General features: G+C 56.4%; 1 protein-coding gene across 3 annotated transcripts in view; it reads left to right on the top strand.

The window, feature by feature from the left end:
- The window catches only part of CUNH16orf74 (chromosome unknown C16orf74 homolog), a 30198-nt gene extending 18092 nt beyond the window's left edge, over positions 1-12106 (top strand). Inside the window, exons 1-3 of one of the 3 annotated variants that reach the window (XM_029206774.1) lie at positions 6291-6599; positions 8170-8304; positions 11207-12106. In XM_029206774.1, the coding sequence (XP_029062607.1) occupies positions 8178-8304; positions 11207-11265 (186 nt within the window). In that variant the 5' untranslated portion in view covers positions 6291-6599; positions 8170-8177 and the 3' untranslated portion in view covers positions 11266-12106. Of the gene's footprint in view, positions 1-6290; positions 6600-7332; positions 8305-11206 lie in introns of those variants that run through there. The other 2 variants (XM_029206773.1, XM_029206772.1) reach the window with 2 other exon arrangements.
- The last annotated feature ends 6871 nt before the right edge of the window (positions 12107-18977 follow it).

Consider the following 18977-nt stretch of genomic DNA (forward strand, 5'->3'; position numbering starts at 1 on the left):
GCGAACTGGGGAGGCCAGTCCTCTGGCTCAGGCCATCCTCGAGCCACTTCCCGTGGCTCCAGCCACGCAGATGTGCAGTGGAGCCACTCGGGACAAAGGAAACCACCTGCTCCCAGGCACCTGCTCTGAAATACCCAAATAACTATCAGTTAGTAACAGCTCTGACGGTGGTTCTCAGCTCTGGGGTATCTTGCCCCCCACCAGGTAGAGTTGCCAGATTTAGGAGGGAAAAAAAACATAAAATGGGATGCCCAGTTACATTTGAATTCAGATAAACGAGGACTAATTGCCTAGGATACGTACGTACGTCCCACATGTAGCATGGGACATATACTAAAACAAATTATTTGTCCTGAATCTCATCTGACAACCCTGCCCCCAGGGGATACTTGGCAATGTCTGGAGACACTTTTTGTTGTCACCAGTGCGGGAGCTACAGCATCTGGAGGCCAGGATGCTGATCAGCCCCCTTCAAAGCACTGGACGGCCCCACCACAAAGAATAACCTGGCCCCAGACGTCAGCAGCGCCGAGGCTGAGGACCCAGAGCTACACACGTCACGCATTTCCCACGGCTCAGGCAGGCATCAAGGGCTTTGTGGATTTTCTTTGCCTTCAGTTCTCCGTCATCCTCTGAGGGCAGGCCTACTCTTGAGTCCATTTTAGAGGCCAGAAGACTGAGGGCCGGGGGCGGGGCTGCTTGCCCATCACACATTGGAGACGTGATGGAGCCGGGCTGGCCCCACCATCTGAGCCCTCACTCTGCAGGCCGAGACCCCGAGAAGCCTTCCCAAGGGGCTGGTGTGAGGAGGAGAGAGGCCCGCCACCAGGACCGGGCAGGGCTGGCGGGGAGGGAGGGACTGCGGAGTCCAGCAGAGGCAGGGAGGCGGTTGGTTGCTGTCGGGGAGGTGAACACACTTCCCACTTGGCCGTGGCGAAGCTTCTTCCTCTCTGTCTCCTCCTCCCAGCTTCTCTCTTCAGTAGCTCATCCCTGACGCAAGCTGGGGCTTTTCCCTTAATTAAAAAGAGATTTAAAACATCCACTGCCATCTCCGTTGGGCCCGGGCTGCCGAGAAATGGTAAAACCCCCATCCATCCGCCCTGGCCTCATTCGTAATAATGCAAGGCTTTCCCCTTAATTGGAATTTAAAAAAAAAAGAAGAAAAAGATTAAGTGCATCTGGAACCCTCGGAGGCATTTGTCCATTTGTTTTTTTTGAAAGACCTGCACTAAATCCAGACACCCGGTCATCTCTGAGGAATTAGTGCCAGCCCCAGTCTCCGCCTGGCCCCAGGGCCTTTGTGCGTGCTGCTGCCGACCCGAGAGCCCTCCCTGCCATCGTCTGCTGCTTGCTCCTATCACTGACCCAGGCTCTGCAACGTGTTTCTTTGCTTCCTGGCCCCCAGGAGGACAGGCTGTGTGTCAAATCCCCTGTGAGTTCTCTGTGCCCCAGGGTGTCCATCTGGAAGATGGGCCTCGTTGGAAGGACCAAATAATGAATCCCTGCGAAATGCTCACACAGACCCCGGCCTCCCGGGAGCCCTGTTGTCATAGATCACCCATGTGGGCCCCTCCCGACAATGGCTTGGATCAGAGGGGACCCTCGTTATTTTTTCCAGCCTCCTCTGAACTCTTTGGGGTCCTGGTTTGCTGCTGGGGCCTGAAGCAAGAGGCAGAGGAAGTCAGTGTGTGACGGGAGAAGCAGAGAACCACCTGCTGAGACGGTCTTGTTCTCTGCTGTGTCCCCAGCACCTGGAACAATGCCCAGCACACAGTAGGTGCACAGTAGGTGCCTGTGGACTGAGTATCTCCCCTGGGCCTGGCTCTGTGCTGCGGGCTTTATCTGTGCGCTGCAGGGGAAAGGAAGCATCCCCTCACCCTGCACGTGAGCAGGCCGGGCTCGGGGAAGTGACAGAAGGGAAGCAGGAGGACTGAGACTCAGATTCGGTTTTTCCTCCTTCCCGAGCCCGTGGCCCTTCCAACCCAATGAGGAGGAAGGGTCTCCTTTGAGTGTTAAGTTGGAACCAGGAATATCTTTTCAGAGTCACTCCACAGACAGCTGTGTGACTGCAGGGATGAGACAAGGTCCCTGACCTGCACGCAGAGGGTGGGTGGTGCTCAGAACTGGCTGCATCGGTGAATAAGTGCTAAGGTTAGAATATCATGTTAATAATAACAGCTTGTGTTTCTTGAGTGTGCACTGCAAGGCGGGTTCTGTGGTTTCCTCACCTGCGAAATGCGTGTAACAGACCCCTAGGCTGGAGTGAAGGCTTCAGTGTGGCTCTTAATCTTCTCAGCGCCCCCTGGAGGTGGCGAATATGAAGTACCCCCATTTTTGCAGGTGAGGAAAGGAGGCCCAGAGGTGGAGCCCCGCCAGTGGAGGAACCCAGGTGTACGTTCTGGCCTCCCACTGCACTGTGGGTCCGGCAGGGCCACTGTGTGATGGTGCCTTGGGGAAGAGTGGATATCCAGGGACGTGGTCCCAGGCAGGGTCTGCGAGCCGGCACCAGGGTGCTGATCGAGCGCCATTTAAAAAAAAAAGCCAGCAGAGGGCGCCCTTAAGCCACGATGCCTGCTCTTGGCGGCCTCTGGGTGGCTCGGGGGCCAGGAATGGTGCGGTGTCCCCCGTGCCTGGGGCATCCTGAACAGAGGATAGGCCTGGCTCAGGGCTTCTGAAGGATGAGAAGTGGTGGCTGATACCGGAAGGAGTGAGGTGGGTGCTCAGGCCTGGGAGCCACCTGGCCTCTGCGTGTCCTCAGACACGTCACCTTCCTTCTCCAAGCCTTGGTTTTCTCGCTGGAGAATGGCCATGACCCTAGCGTGCAATCCGAGGGATGGTGTGAGGATTAACGTGGACTCCGCCCAGAGCCTGGCACGGGGGGTGCTTAAGAAGGGGTGGCTCATCTCTGTGGGAGGCGGCGGCAGCAGTACTCACCTCCCCCAGTGTTTGACCCCAGGCTGCTTCTCCCACACTGGGCAGCCCCACGCCCCATACCTTGTATTTCATTCCTACAAGATTGGTATCAGAGCTCCATTTTTCCAGCCGTGGATACGAGGAAAGCCGTGTGTTCCCAGGTGCCCTAGCTCAGGGGGTCTCAGCCCTGCTGTCAGAGTCACCCAGGAACGTTTTAAAGTCCTGGTGGCCTGTGTAGCACGGTGAAATCTGGCCCCCTGGGGGCAGGGTCCCCCCCCCCCCCCCCCGGGATATTTTTTAAACTTTCCAGGTGGCCGCAGTAGGCAGCCAAGATGGAAAACCACTGCCCAGGAGCGGGGCATGGGCAAGGGCCGAACCAGGTTTTCAGAGGCAGTCGGCCTGGCCTCCCATCACAGCCTCCGCGTTTCCCCCGTGGGAAAGTGGGCGCCAGGAGGCCAGAGAGCTCAGGCCCAGCTTGTTCCGTCTCCACAACTGAGACGGCGTGTGCCCCAGAGCAGGGCCTGGTTGAGGCGGGTGACAGCTGCCAGCCCAGAAGGCTTCCTGCGCAAGCCCCCCATCACATGCCCAGTCAAAATCTTCAGCGGCTCTGGGGCCCCGCTTCCTCCCTCCTGGGGCCCCGCCCCCTGGGATCCCAGCCAAGCCCTTCCCCTCAGGAAATGGGCTCTCACTGGCCTGAGACGGGCACATAATTAACAAATAACCATTCTGGCTTTAGCACAAATGAGCTTCTTGTCTGGGGCAAGGCTGGCTTTTGTTTTTAATCCCTAAAGTCGGCTTTATCTCCTGAGAGCTGCTCCCTCGTGCTCAGCCACCTCTGCTCTGAGGCTGGGGGGCCTGGGGGGTTGAGAGGGGCTGGAGTCCTGGCCCCCTCCTTTCCCGCCCGCTCCTCCCTCCTCCCTCCCCCCTTCTCTCCCTCCCTCCCTTCTCCCTCCTTCCTCTCCTCCCCCATCTCCTCCTCGCTCTCTCCTCCCTCCCCTCCCTCCCCCTTCCTCTCCCTTCCCCCTCCCCTTCCCCCTTCCCTCCCATCTCCCCCCTTCCCCACCCCTCCCCTCCCTCCTCCCCTCTCTCCTCTCAGCCTCCAGCATCTCTCCAGGGCCCACCAAGCGACCTGATGCTTCCTGATTAAGAATGTGGGCTTTGGGGCTTCCCTGGTGGCGCAGTGGTTGAGAGTCCGCCTGCCGATGCAGGGGACGCGGGTTCATCCGGGAAAGTCCCACATGCCGCACATGGCCGCTGAGCCTGCGCGTCCGGAGCCTGTGCTCCGCAACGGGAGAGGCCACAACAGTGAGAGGACGCGTACCTCAAAAAAAAAAAAAAGAATGTGGGCTTTGTCACCGAGCTCCCAGAACATGTTAAAATGCAAATGGTGGCCCTGGGAGGAGTGTGGTTTTTCTCCATTAGCCTTTTATTTTAGAACTTTGGAATATTCGCCGAGGAAGGAGCCTTGGAGACTGAGCAGGGAGACTCCCTTCGGTTACAGATAATAATAGTCAGACCTTGCTTTTGTGGCCGGTGCTCCCCGAGACACACTTTATGGATGATTCTCGAGGAAGCTAGCAGGGACCGAACACCCTCTTGGCCCCAGCTCACTGGGCAAGTACTTCCCATTCATTCATTCCGTTCATTTCCTCACGCCCAGCACCTGTCACTTGGCAGCAGCAGCAGCAGCCAGGTCTGGGATTTGGGTTTTGGTTTTGGCATTAACGAGCCTCGGGCTTTTGAGGTTCCTTTGTTGCCTGTTAGGACGTCAGGCATGTCCCTGATCCAAACTCCCCGACCCCTGGATGTTATAGAGCTGGCAGTGGCAAACCACAGCCCTTGCGCCAAAGCTGGCTGCTCCTCCTATTTGAGTAAATAAAGTTTTATTGGCACACAGCCCCGCCCACTCATTCACATATTGTCTGTGGCTGTGTTTGCCCTCAGTGGCAGAGCTGAGAAGTTGCAACAGAGACTGCATAGCCCCGAAAGTAAAGCATATTTACTCTCAGGCACCTTTCAGATAGTTTCCTGGCTCTGTTATAGGATCGTGGTTACAAGAAGCAGAAGCTTTTGGAGTCAGACCCGAGTTTGGGTTCAGATCCTGCACCTGCCTGTGCACTGGGTGTTCACCGCTGTGCAAGCTCTTACCCTCTCTGGTCCTCAGTCTGTGAGTTTGCATCTCACGGGGTAGCCATGAAGACTGAAGGAGGAAGTGTCTGGCACGTGGCCAATGATCCTTAAAGGCTGACTGGTGCAGTGATAACAGGAGGGCTTCCTCCAAGTGGCTTCTTTTTATGTGTTTTACATTCTGGGCTTCTGTGTAAGATGGCAGGAAGAAACAGCATACTAAGGCTTTCAAGAAGGTCGGCAGCGGCCTTGGTGGGTACTCCTGAGGGGCTTGTAGTCTGATGCAGGGGACGTGGCCTCTTTCTACAAAACTAACCAGCCTGTTAGATTCAGGGGGCCACAGGGGCTCCCTAGCGGGGAAACAGGAATGGAGTTTCAAGGACAGGCAAGCTGCGCTGACTGTATCAGTTACCTACTGCTGGGTAACAAATCACCCCCAAACTTAGTGGCTTAAATATTTATTATCTCACAGTTTCTGGGGGTTGGGAATTCAGGGATGATTTAGCTTGGAGGTTCCGTCGCAGAGGGTCTCGTGAGGTTACAGTCAAGCTGTCGGCTGGGCCTGTGGCCTCATCTGTAGGCTTGCCTGGGCTGGCGGACTCACTTCCTAAGTGGCTCCCTCCCATGGCTGTTGGCTCACCACCTGGGCTTCTCCTCAGGCTGCTTGAGCATCCTTACAACGTGGCGGCTGGCTTCCCCAGAGCGAGAGCACGAAGGAAGTGCAGTGTCTTTTATGACCTCTCCTGAAGTCACACGCCATCCCTTCCCTCTTTTTCTAGGCATTAGAATTCATCCTCAGTCCATCCCGTGCTGGAGAGGAGGGGAATTAGACTCTACCTGTTGGGGACATACTTGAGAACCACCACCCCAACCCTACAGTGGTCATTTAGGAGCACTGTCCCAGTGGGGGTCAGGGAAGGCCACCCCACTGCTCGGTTCCTGATGTTGGCTAGGGGCTCAGATACTTGAGCTGATGCAGTCCAGTCTGGGGCTGTTTGGGGGGGAAAAAAACCACAGTGATGGGACATAGAGACAAAGATGTGACTACCCAGTTCAGCAGTGCCTGAAGTTGTTGTGTTTTTTTTTAAATTTTATTTATGTATTTATGGCTGTGTCGGGTCTTCGTTTCTGTCCGAGGGCTTTCTCTAGTTGCGGCGAGCGGGGGCCACTCTTCATCGCGGTGCACGGGCCTCTCACTATCGCAGCCTCTCTTGTTGTGGAGCACAGGCTCCGGACGCGCAGGCTCAGCGGCCATGGCTCACGGGCCCAGTTGCTCCGCAGCATGTGGGATCTTCCCAGACCAGGGCTCGAACCCGTGTCCCCTGCATCGGCAGGCAGACTCTCAACCACTGCGTCACCAGGGAAGCCCCTGAAGTTGTTTTTTATTTAAAATTGAAAGCACCCCTACTTGCTCTGTCCCAGGCAGAATGCTACCTTCAAGGGACACATGGCTGAGTGAGTAGAGGCTGTCCTCCAGACGCGCACAGTAAAGGGAGACAGAACTAGTCGTTGCCATACAGTGAGATGAGCCCTGGAAGACCTCAGACTGAAGGAGCGAGGTCAGATACCCGGGACATCTTCCCCCACAGAAGAGCCTACTGTGCTGGCTTTTGCAGGATCAGTAGGAGGTCACCACCCTGCCAAAGCAACGAGGAGCGCTCCAGGCAGGCGCGGTGGCCTGTGCAAAGGCACGAAAGGGCTGGGGAGCCCAGGGCATTTGGGGGGCTGTGGGCATTTCGGGGCGTGTGGGCAGGTGGCAGGGAATGAAGCTTCAAAACGAGTTTGGGCCAGACCGTGAAGGCTGAAGGCTGGGCTAACAGGCTGACTCTAATTTATGATCAGCATTTCCCAATATGTATCTCATGACTCATGGCCTTGTGAGATGGTAACAGGTGTCCCTCCAAAAACAGACATCAAGGTTATTTAAGTTCAGGAAGCCCGGGTTGAAGCACAGTGAAAGCAGCTTCCTTAGTGCGGGACTTCTCAGAGCCTTTAATTCTCTAACATGCATGGTACTCTCCAAGAGGACAGAGTAGATGGGATTCGCAGACTCATTTGATCATGGAACCCTCTTCCTGAGGGAGTCTGAGGAGGCCAGTGTTGCAGGGGACACACTTTTGGAAAAATGCTGCCTGTAGCTAGTTGCCAAGAGCTGGTGAGAATTCTGAGCAGCTGCGAGGTATGATCAGGTTTGCCGTTTCTGGCTGCTGTTTGGAGGGTGGGCTGCTGAGGGGTAAGCCAGGGGGCAGAGAGGCTAGCTAGGGGCGTGGGGGGGTGTGGAGAGGCTAGCTAGGGGCGTGAGAGGGGGAGAGGAAGGATGTCCCAGGTATTAAGGCGGTGGAATCTGCGGGCTTGGTGGTTGATTAAACTGGCCGGAGGGTTGGAGGGCAAGGAGGACAGGAGGACTGTGGCTGAGGCTCTGGTTTCCAGTGCGTGGTGACGGCTTTGACTCAGATGGGGAGAATGAGGAAGGGGTTTGGCGAGAGTACTTTTATGTCAGCTGGAGATGAAAACTGGGCTGGGCTGGATTACCTGTACTGAGTTTACGGGAGAGAGCAGAGAAGGAATTCAACAACTTAGAAGAAATGGACAGAGTCCTTGATTAATGCAACGTAGCCAAATGGACGCAAGAGGAAACAGAAAATCTGAATAGCTCCATCTCTATTAAAGAAACCAAATTGCCCAAAGAAAATTCCAGGCCCAGACAGTTTCTCCGGTGAGTTCAGTCACTCTTAAGGAAGAAACAATACTGATCTCGCACAAACTCTCTCAGAAAATAATTTGTGGGAGAGATCACTTCACACATGGCTATGATTCGGACAGGTCTGGGTTCCGGTTCAAGCCCGGTTGGTTTCATCCATTCAGAGCCGTGTTTTGAATACCTACTGCGTGTCACACACCCAGGTCACATTAGTGAACAAAGCAAAGAAAATTCACGCCCTCGCCAAGTTGCGCAGGGTCGGACGGGTCATTTCGCCGTCCTGAGGCTCAGTTTCCTCACGTGTGGCGTGGGGACACACAGTGCTGGAGAAGGGCGGCCGGCAGGAGTGGTGGGCAGTCCCCGGCCTCCACTGATGCTTGTCTCTCTGTCGTGCGTGTACGTGTGTGTTCCACGGCCTGCCCTCTCAGGCTTAAAAATGTGTGTCAGCGGCAGCCATGATGAGGCCCCCGTCCTGAGCGACAAGCACCTGGATGTACCCAACATCATCATCACCCCGCCGACCCCCACGGGCGTGACCCTGCCGAGGGACTCCCGGAGGGCAGGTGAGGCCACCCTGCCACCACGCTGAGCCAGCGGGTCTGGGGGGCCTGGCTGGGCGCGGCTCACGGGGCCCCCTTCCGGGCTGTGGGTCTGCCCCCACCCCCAGTTTATTAAAAATTTACACTCGGCTCTGCGTACACTCCACCGTGGGCCCCTCGCCGTGGCACCAGCCTCAGCAAGGTGTGGCACGTTAAGTGATTAGCTGGACAGCCCCTGCCGGCAGCCGGGCGAGTGATGGATGGGGCTGGGCGGGCCCACGGAGGTGACGGGTGGAGGTGCCTTCCCCCGCAGCTGGGGAACTGGGCCTCCGTCCTACCGGCCGCCGCGGTTCAGCTGGACAGGACAGGCTTGGAAACTCCCCCGCGCCCAGGCTGTGGCTGATCTCCGTGCCTTCCGTGGCAGCTCACTGCAGGGAGGAGAGAAGGGGTGGGACCGTTCCCAGAGAGAGGGTGAGAGGGAGCCGCCCAAACTGCTGTGTCCCCACCCCCGGCCCCTTTCTGGACACTATGGGAGCCAGTGGGACATTTTTCATGAACAGATTTATTGCTGCTGTTGCGAATAATACGGTAAGTCCGCTACACACGAACGGGTTCCATTCCGAGAGCGCATTCTTAAGTCCAGCAGAGCTAGCCTAGGTACCCAACTAACACAGTTGGCTAGATAGTACCGTGCTGTAATAGGTTTATAATACCTTTCACAAATAATACATAAACAAACACACTTACAGTACAGTCCCTTGAAAAGTACAGTAGTAGAGCACAACACCTGGCACCCAGGGGCTGGCAAGGACCGTCAGCAACAGGAGACGGAGGGCCAGCTGCAGTTTCACTCGTGCCTGACGTTGACGGCACAGGTTCTGGTTTCTTGCTGGACTCAAGTCTAGCTACTCTCTTGAAAAAACGGTCCAGTGATGTCTGGGTAGTGCAGTACCAGCTACATCACCGCTGCTTTTACACTTGCTTCCGGACATCCTGGGCTTGAAATAAGGACACTGTACTGCTGTAGTCTATACAGTCCTGTACAGGAAAGTGCACAAGCGCACAGCCGCTTGTAGAGGATGCACGCACGTGACGATGTACGCCAGACACGTGAACTAACTTACGTGATTGGACGTGCGAACGCACGTTTGCATCTTTGAAAGTTTGCAACTTGAAGGTTCGTATGTAGGGGACTTACTGATTATGATTTTTCCTTGAGGTCTCACAGTAGCTCTGAGTTAGGTCCCGTTTTCATCATCCCCATTCTGTAGATGGGTAAACTGATGTTCAGAGAGGTTGAGACGCTCGCCGTACCGCTGGTACGTGGCAGAGTTGGGATTCAGACCCAGGCCGTGAGATCTGGAGCTTGCGCTCTGGACTGCCAGGCTAGACCCCGTCTTGGTGGCTACCGTCATTCAGCCAATCAACGGTGGTGACGCGAGCCCTGCCTGGCTCCTGCAGAGGACACGGGCCTTCAAGGCTGATGTGGGAGTGGTGGGAGTCAGTGGGGGACTTGGGGAGGCTTTTCCAGAAGTTCTCAGTTTGGATGTCAGCTTGCCCGCCAGGGGGAATGAGCTGGAGAAGCCGTCGGGCTCGGGCCAGGCCCCGTGTGGTTACTGGAGCTGGGCCATGCACAGTAGTGATAGCCATTGGTCACAGTCCTGTGTCACCTTTTCAAGTGCCCGGCACTGGGCTAAATGCTTTCCACAAATCTTATTTAATTCTCGCTCCAACCCTGTGGGCTGTGAGTACCGCCCTTATCTCTAGCTTATAGCTGGGGAAACTGAGGTTCAGAGAGGGACAGCAACTCACCCAAGGGCACACAGCAGGGTGGGAGAAGAGCTGGGTTTCTGCTTCAGCGTCTAATCAGAGAGCTGAGTGTGGGCAGCCGAGGCCCTGGTCCTTGGCTCTGCCATTACGCTCCCTTCTCTCTCAGTGCCTCAGTGTTCTCGTCTGTAAGATGGGATCATAACCTCCTTCCCTGCTCCTAGGGCCAGTGTGAGTGCCGGGGAGACTCATGGTTACTCCTCAGGGTCCGCGGGGTGAGAGCCCAGAGGCCCTGAGAGCCCACGGAGTCCCGGGGTGGATTAGTGCCGAGGGACCAGCACAGGGGGCCCCTCCTGTCCTGTCTGGTGGCAGAGCTCAGGCCTGACCCTCTGCTTTTCCCCATGTAGAGAGGGAGGTGTAGGAGAAAGGGCACAGGCCTTGGAGGCACAAAACCCTGAATTTGGATCCCGGCTCTGCCACGCAGTAGCGTGTGATTTTGGGAACGAGGCCTCGGCTCCCCTGTCTCACAGAGAACAGCTGTGCCTCAGAGAGGCCGTGAGCATTCGTGACAAGGAAGGTCAAGGGCCTGACTTCACTGCCCGCATGCGGCCTGTGTCCTTGGTCTTCTCACCAGCGATATTTAGGGCAGCACTCCCTCCAGGGCTGTGGGCTCTGAGTGGTGATCAGATACCTGGGGCTCCCCCCACAGCAAGGGACTGGAGAGAACCCTGCCCTGCCCAGACTACCCTGCTCATTGGGGGAAGGTCACCCCTCTGTGGGTCTCAACTCCCCGTCTAGAAGCGGGGACCTCCCGCCCAGCCTCGGGCCTGAAGGCATCTCCAGACAGGCACTCAGAAGAGGCCAAGCCAAGGATGGGGCCAGGGGTACAATCCCAGGGACCTCAGCCGGAGATCTGGGGGAGCTCGGTGCTGGGTGTGGGCAGAGGATGGGTGGGAAATCCCGTGGGACCCGGGTGAGCCCCAGCATCACTGGGGTCCCCTCTCAGAAGCGGCTGACACCCGTGCCGTATGCACAGGGAGCTGGGGCGCTGGTACAAAGCAAGGTGCCCAGAGGCACCGGCCATGGAGCTCCCAGGGAAAGGGGCCTGGCTGTGGTGGTGGGGTCCATCCAGATGTTGACGCCCCCCTCTGTCTCCTAGTCTGGCTGGAGGAGTCAGGGTCGGGCCCGGAGGATGGAGAAGCAGACCCTGAGGCCTGAGGAGAAGGCACGCGTGGGTCGGGGATTTCCCTGCACTGGATCCTTCCCTGGCTGCCCTTCGCTTGGCACGTCCCGGGGTGCCTGGGGCAGATGTGCTGAGAACGCTGGCTGGGAAGACAGAGAGATTCCGGCACTGGACCAGCAGAGGCGTGGCGAGAGGAGCGAGGAATCGGCCCTGCCCTCGTCCAGAACGACATTTCCCAGCCCCCGTTGAGTGGACCGGACCTCTGATGCCTACATATTCTCGCCGACCCCGAGGCACAGTGACGGCCATCTGGGTACCAGGGAGAGGCTCTCTTCTAGACAGACTCCCAGCGGCCTGGGCCATGCAGACGGGTGCCCAGGAGGTCTGCACATATAAGGACTCCTTGCAAAGGGCTGGCTTCATTTTTTACAAGTTGTCTTACAGAACATTGAAACAGTCCAAAAAGTGATTTATAATTTCTTTTCTGTACTGTAAGTAAAGATCCCGTGTAACGAGCAGTGGACCCTGCTTCTTGGGCGGGCAGAGAAGGTGGTGCACACCCAGGTACACAGGTAGGCTCCAGAGAATCGCTTATCACGGAGGGGCTGGTCCGGCTGGTGATGGGTCTTTGGATGGTCTTGGCCTCTTGATTTGCAGAGTGTCCTGTGCCACCTCATTCTGTGGCCAGCAGCTACTGGAGCGCGTTCTTGTGACAGATGCACAGAGCACAAGCCAGGCCGTGCGAGAGCATTCTCAGCTTCGGCGTGTGGGCCAAGCAAGTCACACGGCCAAACCCCACGTGGGTGAGCTGGGCGGTCCCATGGCACAGGAAGGGATGGACATGTCTATTAAAGGGAGTGAGAGACGGGCTGGGAATAATAATCCAGTCTCCCAGCATAGACACTATTATTATCCCCATTTTACAGATGGGGCACTTGAGGAACTTAGAGGCTTAGATCCCTTGCCCAAGGCCATCAGATAGTAAGAATTTGAACCCAGACCCCATACTCTTTTCTTTTTTTAATATAAATTTATTTATTTTTGGCTGCGTTTGGGTCTTCATTGCTGCACACGGGCTTTCTCTAGTTGCGGCGAGTAGGGGCTACTCTTCGTTGCGGTGCACGGGCTTCTCATTGCGGTGGATTCTCTTGTTGTAGAGCACGGGCTCTAGGCGCGCGGGCTTCAGTAGCTGTGGCACACGGGCTCAGTACTTGTGGCTCGCGGGCTCTAGAGCACGGGCTCAGTAGTTGTAGAGCATGGGCTCAGTAGTTGTGGCTCACGGTCTCTAGAGTGCAGGCTCCGTAGTTGTGGTGCACGGGCTCAGTAGCTGTGGCTTGCAGGCTCTAGAGCACAGGCTCAGTAGTTGTGGAGCACGGGCTTATTAGTTGTGGAGCACGGGCTCTAGAGTGCAGGCTCCGTAGTTGTGGCGCGTGGGCTCAGTAGTTGTGGCGCGCGGGCTTAGTTGCTCCGCGGCATGTGGGATCCTCCCAGCCTAGGGCTGGAACCCGCGTCCCCTGCATTGGCAGGCAGGTTCCTAACCACTGCACCCCCAGGGAGGCCCCGACCCTGTTCTCTTACCATCCTCACAGAGCTTCCTCCCAGCACATATTTCTTGTTGATTGTCCAGGCAAAGCATCCCTTTCCGCCTGGATTCCCAGTGCCCCTCATATCTGCTTGGATGTGACGCTGACACTTTGTCCCCGTCCTTTTCCCTCTGGAACACAGGGGATGCTGGGTCTCGGGGCTGGGTGCCCGCCCTGAGGGCTGGCTCCGTCCACAGCTGGAGGAGCCCACACACCTCCTGGGCACCGCTCAGAGGCCTCCAGCCCACTCAGCAGCCTGCCCTGGCTCATCGCCACTTCATCCCAGGCTTTTAGTGCCCGTGGCAATGGGAAGAGGGCTGTGAGCTGGAGACGAGGTGGAGGGGCCGGTCAGAGGCTGTGCAGCCCTGGGGTGCTGGTTTGGCTTTCTTGCAGGGCCCAGGCGAGTCCCCTTGGTCTCCTGGAGAAAGAAAGGTATTGAGGTCCAAGGCACCCACACCAGTCCTGGGCTCTGGGCCTCTTGAATCTGGAGGCCCTGGTGAAGCCAGCCCGGGTCACATACCCCAGAACGGTGCCGGCTGAGTGAGGGGGGCCCTTACTGGTGACACCTGCACCCCAGGCTGCAGGAAACTCCGTGACGTTACTCACTGCCCCTGAGGCTCTGCCTTCAAGCAAGCTGTGTCTCCCCGTGAGGGAGGGGCGAGGTGTAGGGGGCCTGCTCCGTGCAAGCTCTAGGGCATGACATCAGGGGGCATGGGACCCCACTGCAGCCCCAGCATCCCTCTTAGGAGCCGTGAGAAAGATTAGGGGTGCAAGGGTGTCAGCCGGAGCCGCATGGTGCTGTGTGGCCTTGGGAAGCCGTTCAACCTCTCTGAACCTTTTCTTCACCTGTAAACGTGAGGGTAACAGGACCTCCCATGTGGGGTGCACATGTGGATTAAGGAAAATGATCTACGTAAAACCCCACATGGTCCCTGGCACAGAGCAGACAGTCAGTAAATGGGAGTCATAATCACACAGGTCACCAACCTCCCTGGGCCTCCATTTGCTCATCTGGGGAATGGGCACAATTCCACGGGGATGTGAGGAGTCTGGGAGATTGAGGGTGTGAATGTGGGGTGGGTGGTAAGAGCAGGGTACCTGGGACCACATCTGCAGGGGCAGTGCCCCCCCCCTTTATGTGCCAGCAGGATTCTGCTGCCGCACCCGCACCTTTCTTTCCAAGGGCTTCCTTCGGTGCAGGAGCAGTTGGGGTGCAGGCTCTCAGGGCCGCCTGGCAGTACCCCTCACCCACTGTGGATGAGAGTTAGCGGGTAGATTCCCCACCTTCCTTGTCCCTTGTGGGGGCCGTGAGGCAACCGGTGCTTTGCAGTGGGGAGCTGGTTCAAATCCAGATCCCGTCCCAGGGTGGTCTGAGGTAGGGCCTGCTGTTGTGCATCCCTAACCAGCTCACAGGGAGGCAGTGCTGCTGGCCCGGGGACACACTGTGAGGAACCAGGCTTCCTAGCTGCCCCAGGTTCCGCAGGGTCTGAGCCCCGGGTGCCCAGCAGCAGAAACCTGCTCCTTACCCTGAATTGGCCCCTGCTTCCTGGGGTCCATCCCCGTGCTCCATTTCTCAGCTGGGTGACCTGGAGCAAGTTACTTTGCCTCTCTGAGCTTCAGTTTTCCCCAGTCTTCAAATGAGGGTAGTAACTAGGTTGTTGGGAAGATGCAGTGGATGACCACGCGTACAGAACCTCGAATAACGCCTGGCACAGGGTCTGAAAAGCCCTCTAGAATGTTAGTGACTATGCTGACGCGTGCAAAGCTGTATTTGAGAAGGTCTACCAGGAGTAGTTTGTGGTCACGACCTCGTGGGGTTGTTGGGTTCTACGTGGACTTGACCCTTCATGAAAGGTCAGGGATGCCATATAGCTGGGGGTGGGTGTCTCTTTGGGGCTGGTCTAGAATGACAACTTGCTTTGAACTCAAAACATGGCTCCCTGATCCTTATTTCTCTAGTCTGTTCTTCCTGAAATACATTCTGGGGGAATGGTTACTAATGTCTGCAGTTTATATATATATATACATATATATATATTTTTTTTTTTTTTTTTTTTTTTTTGTGGTACGCGGGCCTCTCCCGTTGCGGAGCACAGGCTCCGGACGCGCAGGCTCAGCGGCCATGGCTCACGGGCTCAGCCGCTCTGCGGCATGTGGGATCTTCCCCGACCGGGGCACGAACCCGTGTCCCCTGCATCGGCAGGCGGACTCTCAACCACTGCGCCACCAGGGAAGCCCCTTTTCATGTATTTTTAATGCCAAAGCCACACATACAGATGAAAACGACCAACAAAAGTTTTGTAAGTGGCTCCCCGCAAAGTGTGTGTGGGGAGGGGCAGAGGTCACTGTCAGTGGCGACCTAAGAGGAATTAACAGCTCTGGTCACCCACAAAGGCCGTTACCCCTAACCCCCGTGCGTCGCGGAGAAGCTCCCAGATTCCAAGAGGCGAGGGAACGTTCGGGTCCTCGGCGTGGGATTCGTGCTACATGCCTCCGGGAAGGGAAGCTGGGAGGCGAGAAAAGTGTGAAAACAGATGGAAATGTAAGTTTTTAATGACAGCGGCAGATGGCAAAAAGACACAAGAGTGTATTCGCACCATGTCGGAGGCATTTGAGAGCCCCTGGCTCAGCCGTGATGTGCACCGTGCGACTGGCGGGATGGCTCCCTCGCCAGACCCTGGTGGCTGGGGAGCGGCAGGGAGGGACTCGCAGGCTCAGGGGTGGGGCTGGCGGCGGGGACACTGCCAGGCTGTATGGTAGCTGTGGTCACCTGGGTGGGTTCCGGAGGCGTCCCCGGACCTGGCTTTTCTGGACACTGGCAGACAGTCCATGGGCTCTGGTTTCAGACCGTCCCTCCTCTAGATCCCCATGGCTGTGCCCTAGGTGCCACAGCTCTGCTAGACGTCTGCTCCCAGCCTCCAGGTGAGTCTCCTGCTGCCAGACCGAGTCCCACCCCCACTCCATCCCCCAGAGTTCTCTTTCTAAACTGCAAATCGGCGCATGTCACTCCCCGACCTGCATCCCTCACACAGCCTGCCACTGGGCGCGGGATCTGGTCCAGGTTCTGGTAGCAGCTTACACAGCAGCCCTGGAGAACTGGCGCCGCCTGTCTTTCCTGCTGCACTTGTCACCGCACTCAACAGAGAGAACACCTTGAGGGCTGTCCTGAGAAGAAACAATACTGCCGCTGCGTGCAGGAGCCCCCGCTGTCTACACGGCTGCATCAGACACAGCTGAGGACTCACCTGTGTCGGTCCCGGCCCTCCTCTCAAGGGCTCAAGGGCTCTAGGAGATGAAGGATGGAACGGGTACCCGCTGAAGTGGCTGGGCCCCCACCAATGGGAGCTGCCAAGGGCCAGAAACAGCAGGTGAGGTCAGGCCTGCGGGGTTCATGCTGTCGCCTTGCCTCGGAGACCTCAGAGGGGCAGGCGGTGTCCACGTCCCAGAAGGAGCCGTACTCTCTGGTGGGAGCCCAGGTAGGGAAGCAGCCTTGTGCTATGATCAGGGCCCTGCTCGGTAGGTACCACCGCATTGCCCCTTTCAGCTGGGGCCAGGAAGGGAGACTTTCCGGAGGAGGTGTTTTCCATTCTGCATTTCCCTTTTGCTGCTGTGACTGTAATTCTAGCCCCCTCTTTAGATGGGAGGTACCATCAGCGGCAAGTCACTGCTTCCCCTCAAGTCCCCTGGAGACCACAGAAGAGTGGCTGGCCTCCCAGCCGCGGCCGAGGCCTGAGCCCCACCCGGAGGTTCCGATTCCCTCCGTCCAGGTGTGGCCGGGGATCCGGCAGATTCTCCTGCACAGGCAGGGCCGAGAGTCCCTGGAAGGTCTCGCCCACCTCCTCGATTCTTCGCTGTAATTAATTCTTTGTTTCCCTGGACGACTGTCTCCTCGCTGTAAGAATATCGCTCCCCCGTGGCAGAGGTTCAGACCTCTGAGGTAGACTGACCTGGGACTGAACGCAGATGCTCTGTGCAGGGGGACCACGGGCCCTTCCCAATGTGCTCAACCCCACGATCATCGAGGTGCATTGGTGGGCGACCGGCCCCGTGTCCGGGGCCCCGCCCCTTCAGAGGACGCCAGTCCCCCGAAAGTGCCCAGTTTCTACGTGGGGCTAGTGGCTACTGTCCTGGATCGGACAGCTACGGGACATTTCCAGCATTTCAGAAAGATCCACTGCTTTAAAATCAGAAGGCCGGGTTGCTGACTCATTTGGGGAGCACTGTTCTGTGGCCTAAATTCAAATGTGACCAAAAGGTATTGCAGTGCTGACGACGCTGAGGGGGACATTTGGTTAGGTGCCCCGGAGGAACCTGGAGGGGAGACTTTTTAATTTTATGTTTTTTTTTGTTTTTTTTTTTCCCGGTACGCGGGCCTCTCACTGCTGCGGCCTCTCCCGTTGCGGAGCACAGGCTCTGGACGCGCAGGCTCAGCGGCCATGGCTCACGGGCCCAGCCGGTCCACGGCATGTGGGATCTTCCCGGACTGGGGCGCGAACCCGTGTCCCCTGCATTGGCAGGCGGACTCTCAACCACTGTGCCACCAGGGAAGCCCTCATGTTGATCTTGATCACTTGGCTGAGGGCTTGTTGGTCAGGTTTCTCTGTTTTTCCCTGTTTCTATCCTGTTTTCTTTAGAAGGAAGTGGCCATGGGCGGCCCATACTTCAGGAGTGATGAGCTTTATCTACACCATCTGGAATTCTGCCCAGGAGATGTGCCCCTTCATCCCAATTTATTTTGTCCCCACCTCTTAATTCCTTACCACAGGGGTCATCTAGCTTCCTGGGGAGGCACTGTTCACAACAGGAGATAATGGTGCAAGGGCCCCGACTACCCCGTCTAAAGTAGCGCCCCAACCTCCCTCCCGCTTGACTTTTCCTCTTGTCTGTTTCCCTCTCTCTTTCCCCGACTTTCAGAGGCCAGTCCTGAGGATGGGCTCTCAGGAGTCCTCTCTGGATCCTGGGAGCGGCTCAGAGCCGGACTGGATTGGACAAATCACTTCCCTTCCCAGTTTTGCAATTATAAGAACTTCCTGGGGAGCGTGTAAAGTGTGTGATTACTGAGTCAGAAAGCCTGGGTCTGGAGCTTAGGGAGGGGCATTTAAATCACAGTTTTCTTGAGGAATAATTCACATATTGTAAAATTCACCCTTTCAAAGTTTACAGTTCAGTCAGTAGTTTTTAGTATGTTTAGAGTTGAACAACCACCACCACTGTCTAATTCCAGAACATTTCCATCAACCTCAAAAGAAACTCCATCCCCCTCTCCCTCAACCCTGGTAACCACTAATCTAGTTCCTGTCTCTATGGATTTACCTCTTCTGCACAGTTCATGTAAATGGAATCATATATGGTTTTTGCGTCTGGCCTCTTTCATGTAGTATAACGTTTTCAAGGGTCCTCCACATCGTAGCATGAACCAGCGCTTCATTCCTGTCTGTGGCCGAATAATATTCTGTAATAAGTATGGACCACATGTTGTTTATCCAACCCTCAGCTGATGGACATTTGGTATTTCCACCTGCTGGCTATTGTGATTTGTGCTGCTTTAATAAGCCCCCTAAGGACCTTGGTGTCTCTGCTCAAGTTTGCGATTCCAGGACGCCACCATTTTGCAGTGTGTAAAGCTGCAGCCCCCTTGTCTCGTTCTCCCAACAGCCCTGCAAGGTAAGCAGCGGCACTGTCCCCACCTTACCCATAAGGACACCAAGGTACTGGGCTCTGCTAGCTCTCCTGCCCATTCTGCTGAGGCCTCTCTGAACCTCAGCTTTCCAGCCAGCTTTTTTCCTTTGCTCTTTTGCAAAAATTTTTGCGAAAATCAGCGAGGGAAGCCTCACCAAATTTGAAACGCAGATGTTTGCCAGTCAGGAAAACATTCCCCCATCAGTCAAAACCCAGACAGGCTGGCACACACTCTCTGCAGATGACTGAGGGAGCTTCTATTTTAGGAGGGGCCAGGTGGCCCACAGCTTCCCCTCCCCCCCAACCCCCCGGGTACTCCTCTTCCTACCTCGCTTGCAGATGGAGAGACTGAAGTTCAGAGTGGTCACGTGCTCTCACTCACACAGCATCCCGAGGGATCTTTTATTTTCTTTGAAAGTATTTGTCTTCATAAATGACACAATGAAGGAAATCTCCAGGCCTGCAATGACAGCTTCCAATGCAGA

The sequence above is a fragment of the Monodon monoceros genome, unplaced genomic scaffold (genome assembly GCF_005190385.1).
Source record: "Monodon monoceros isolate NGI ecotype Baffin Bay Population unplaced genomic scaffold, NGI_Narwhal_1 Super_Scaffold_10, whole genome shotgun sequence".
NCBI lineage: Eukaryota > Metazoa > Chordata > Mammalia > Artiodactyla > Monodontidae > Monodon > Monodon monoceros.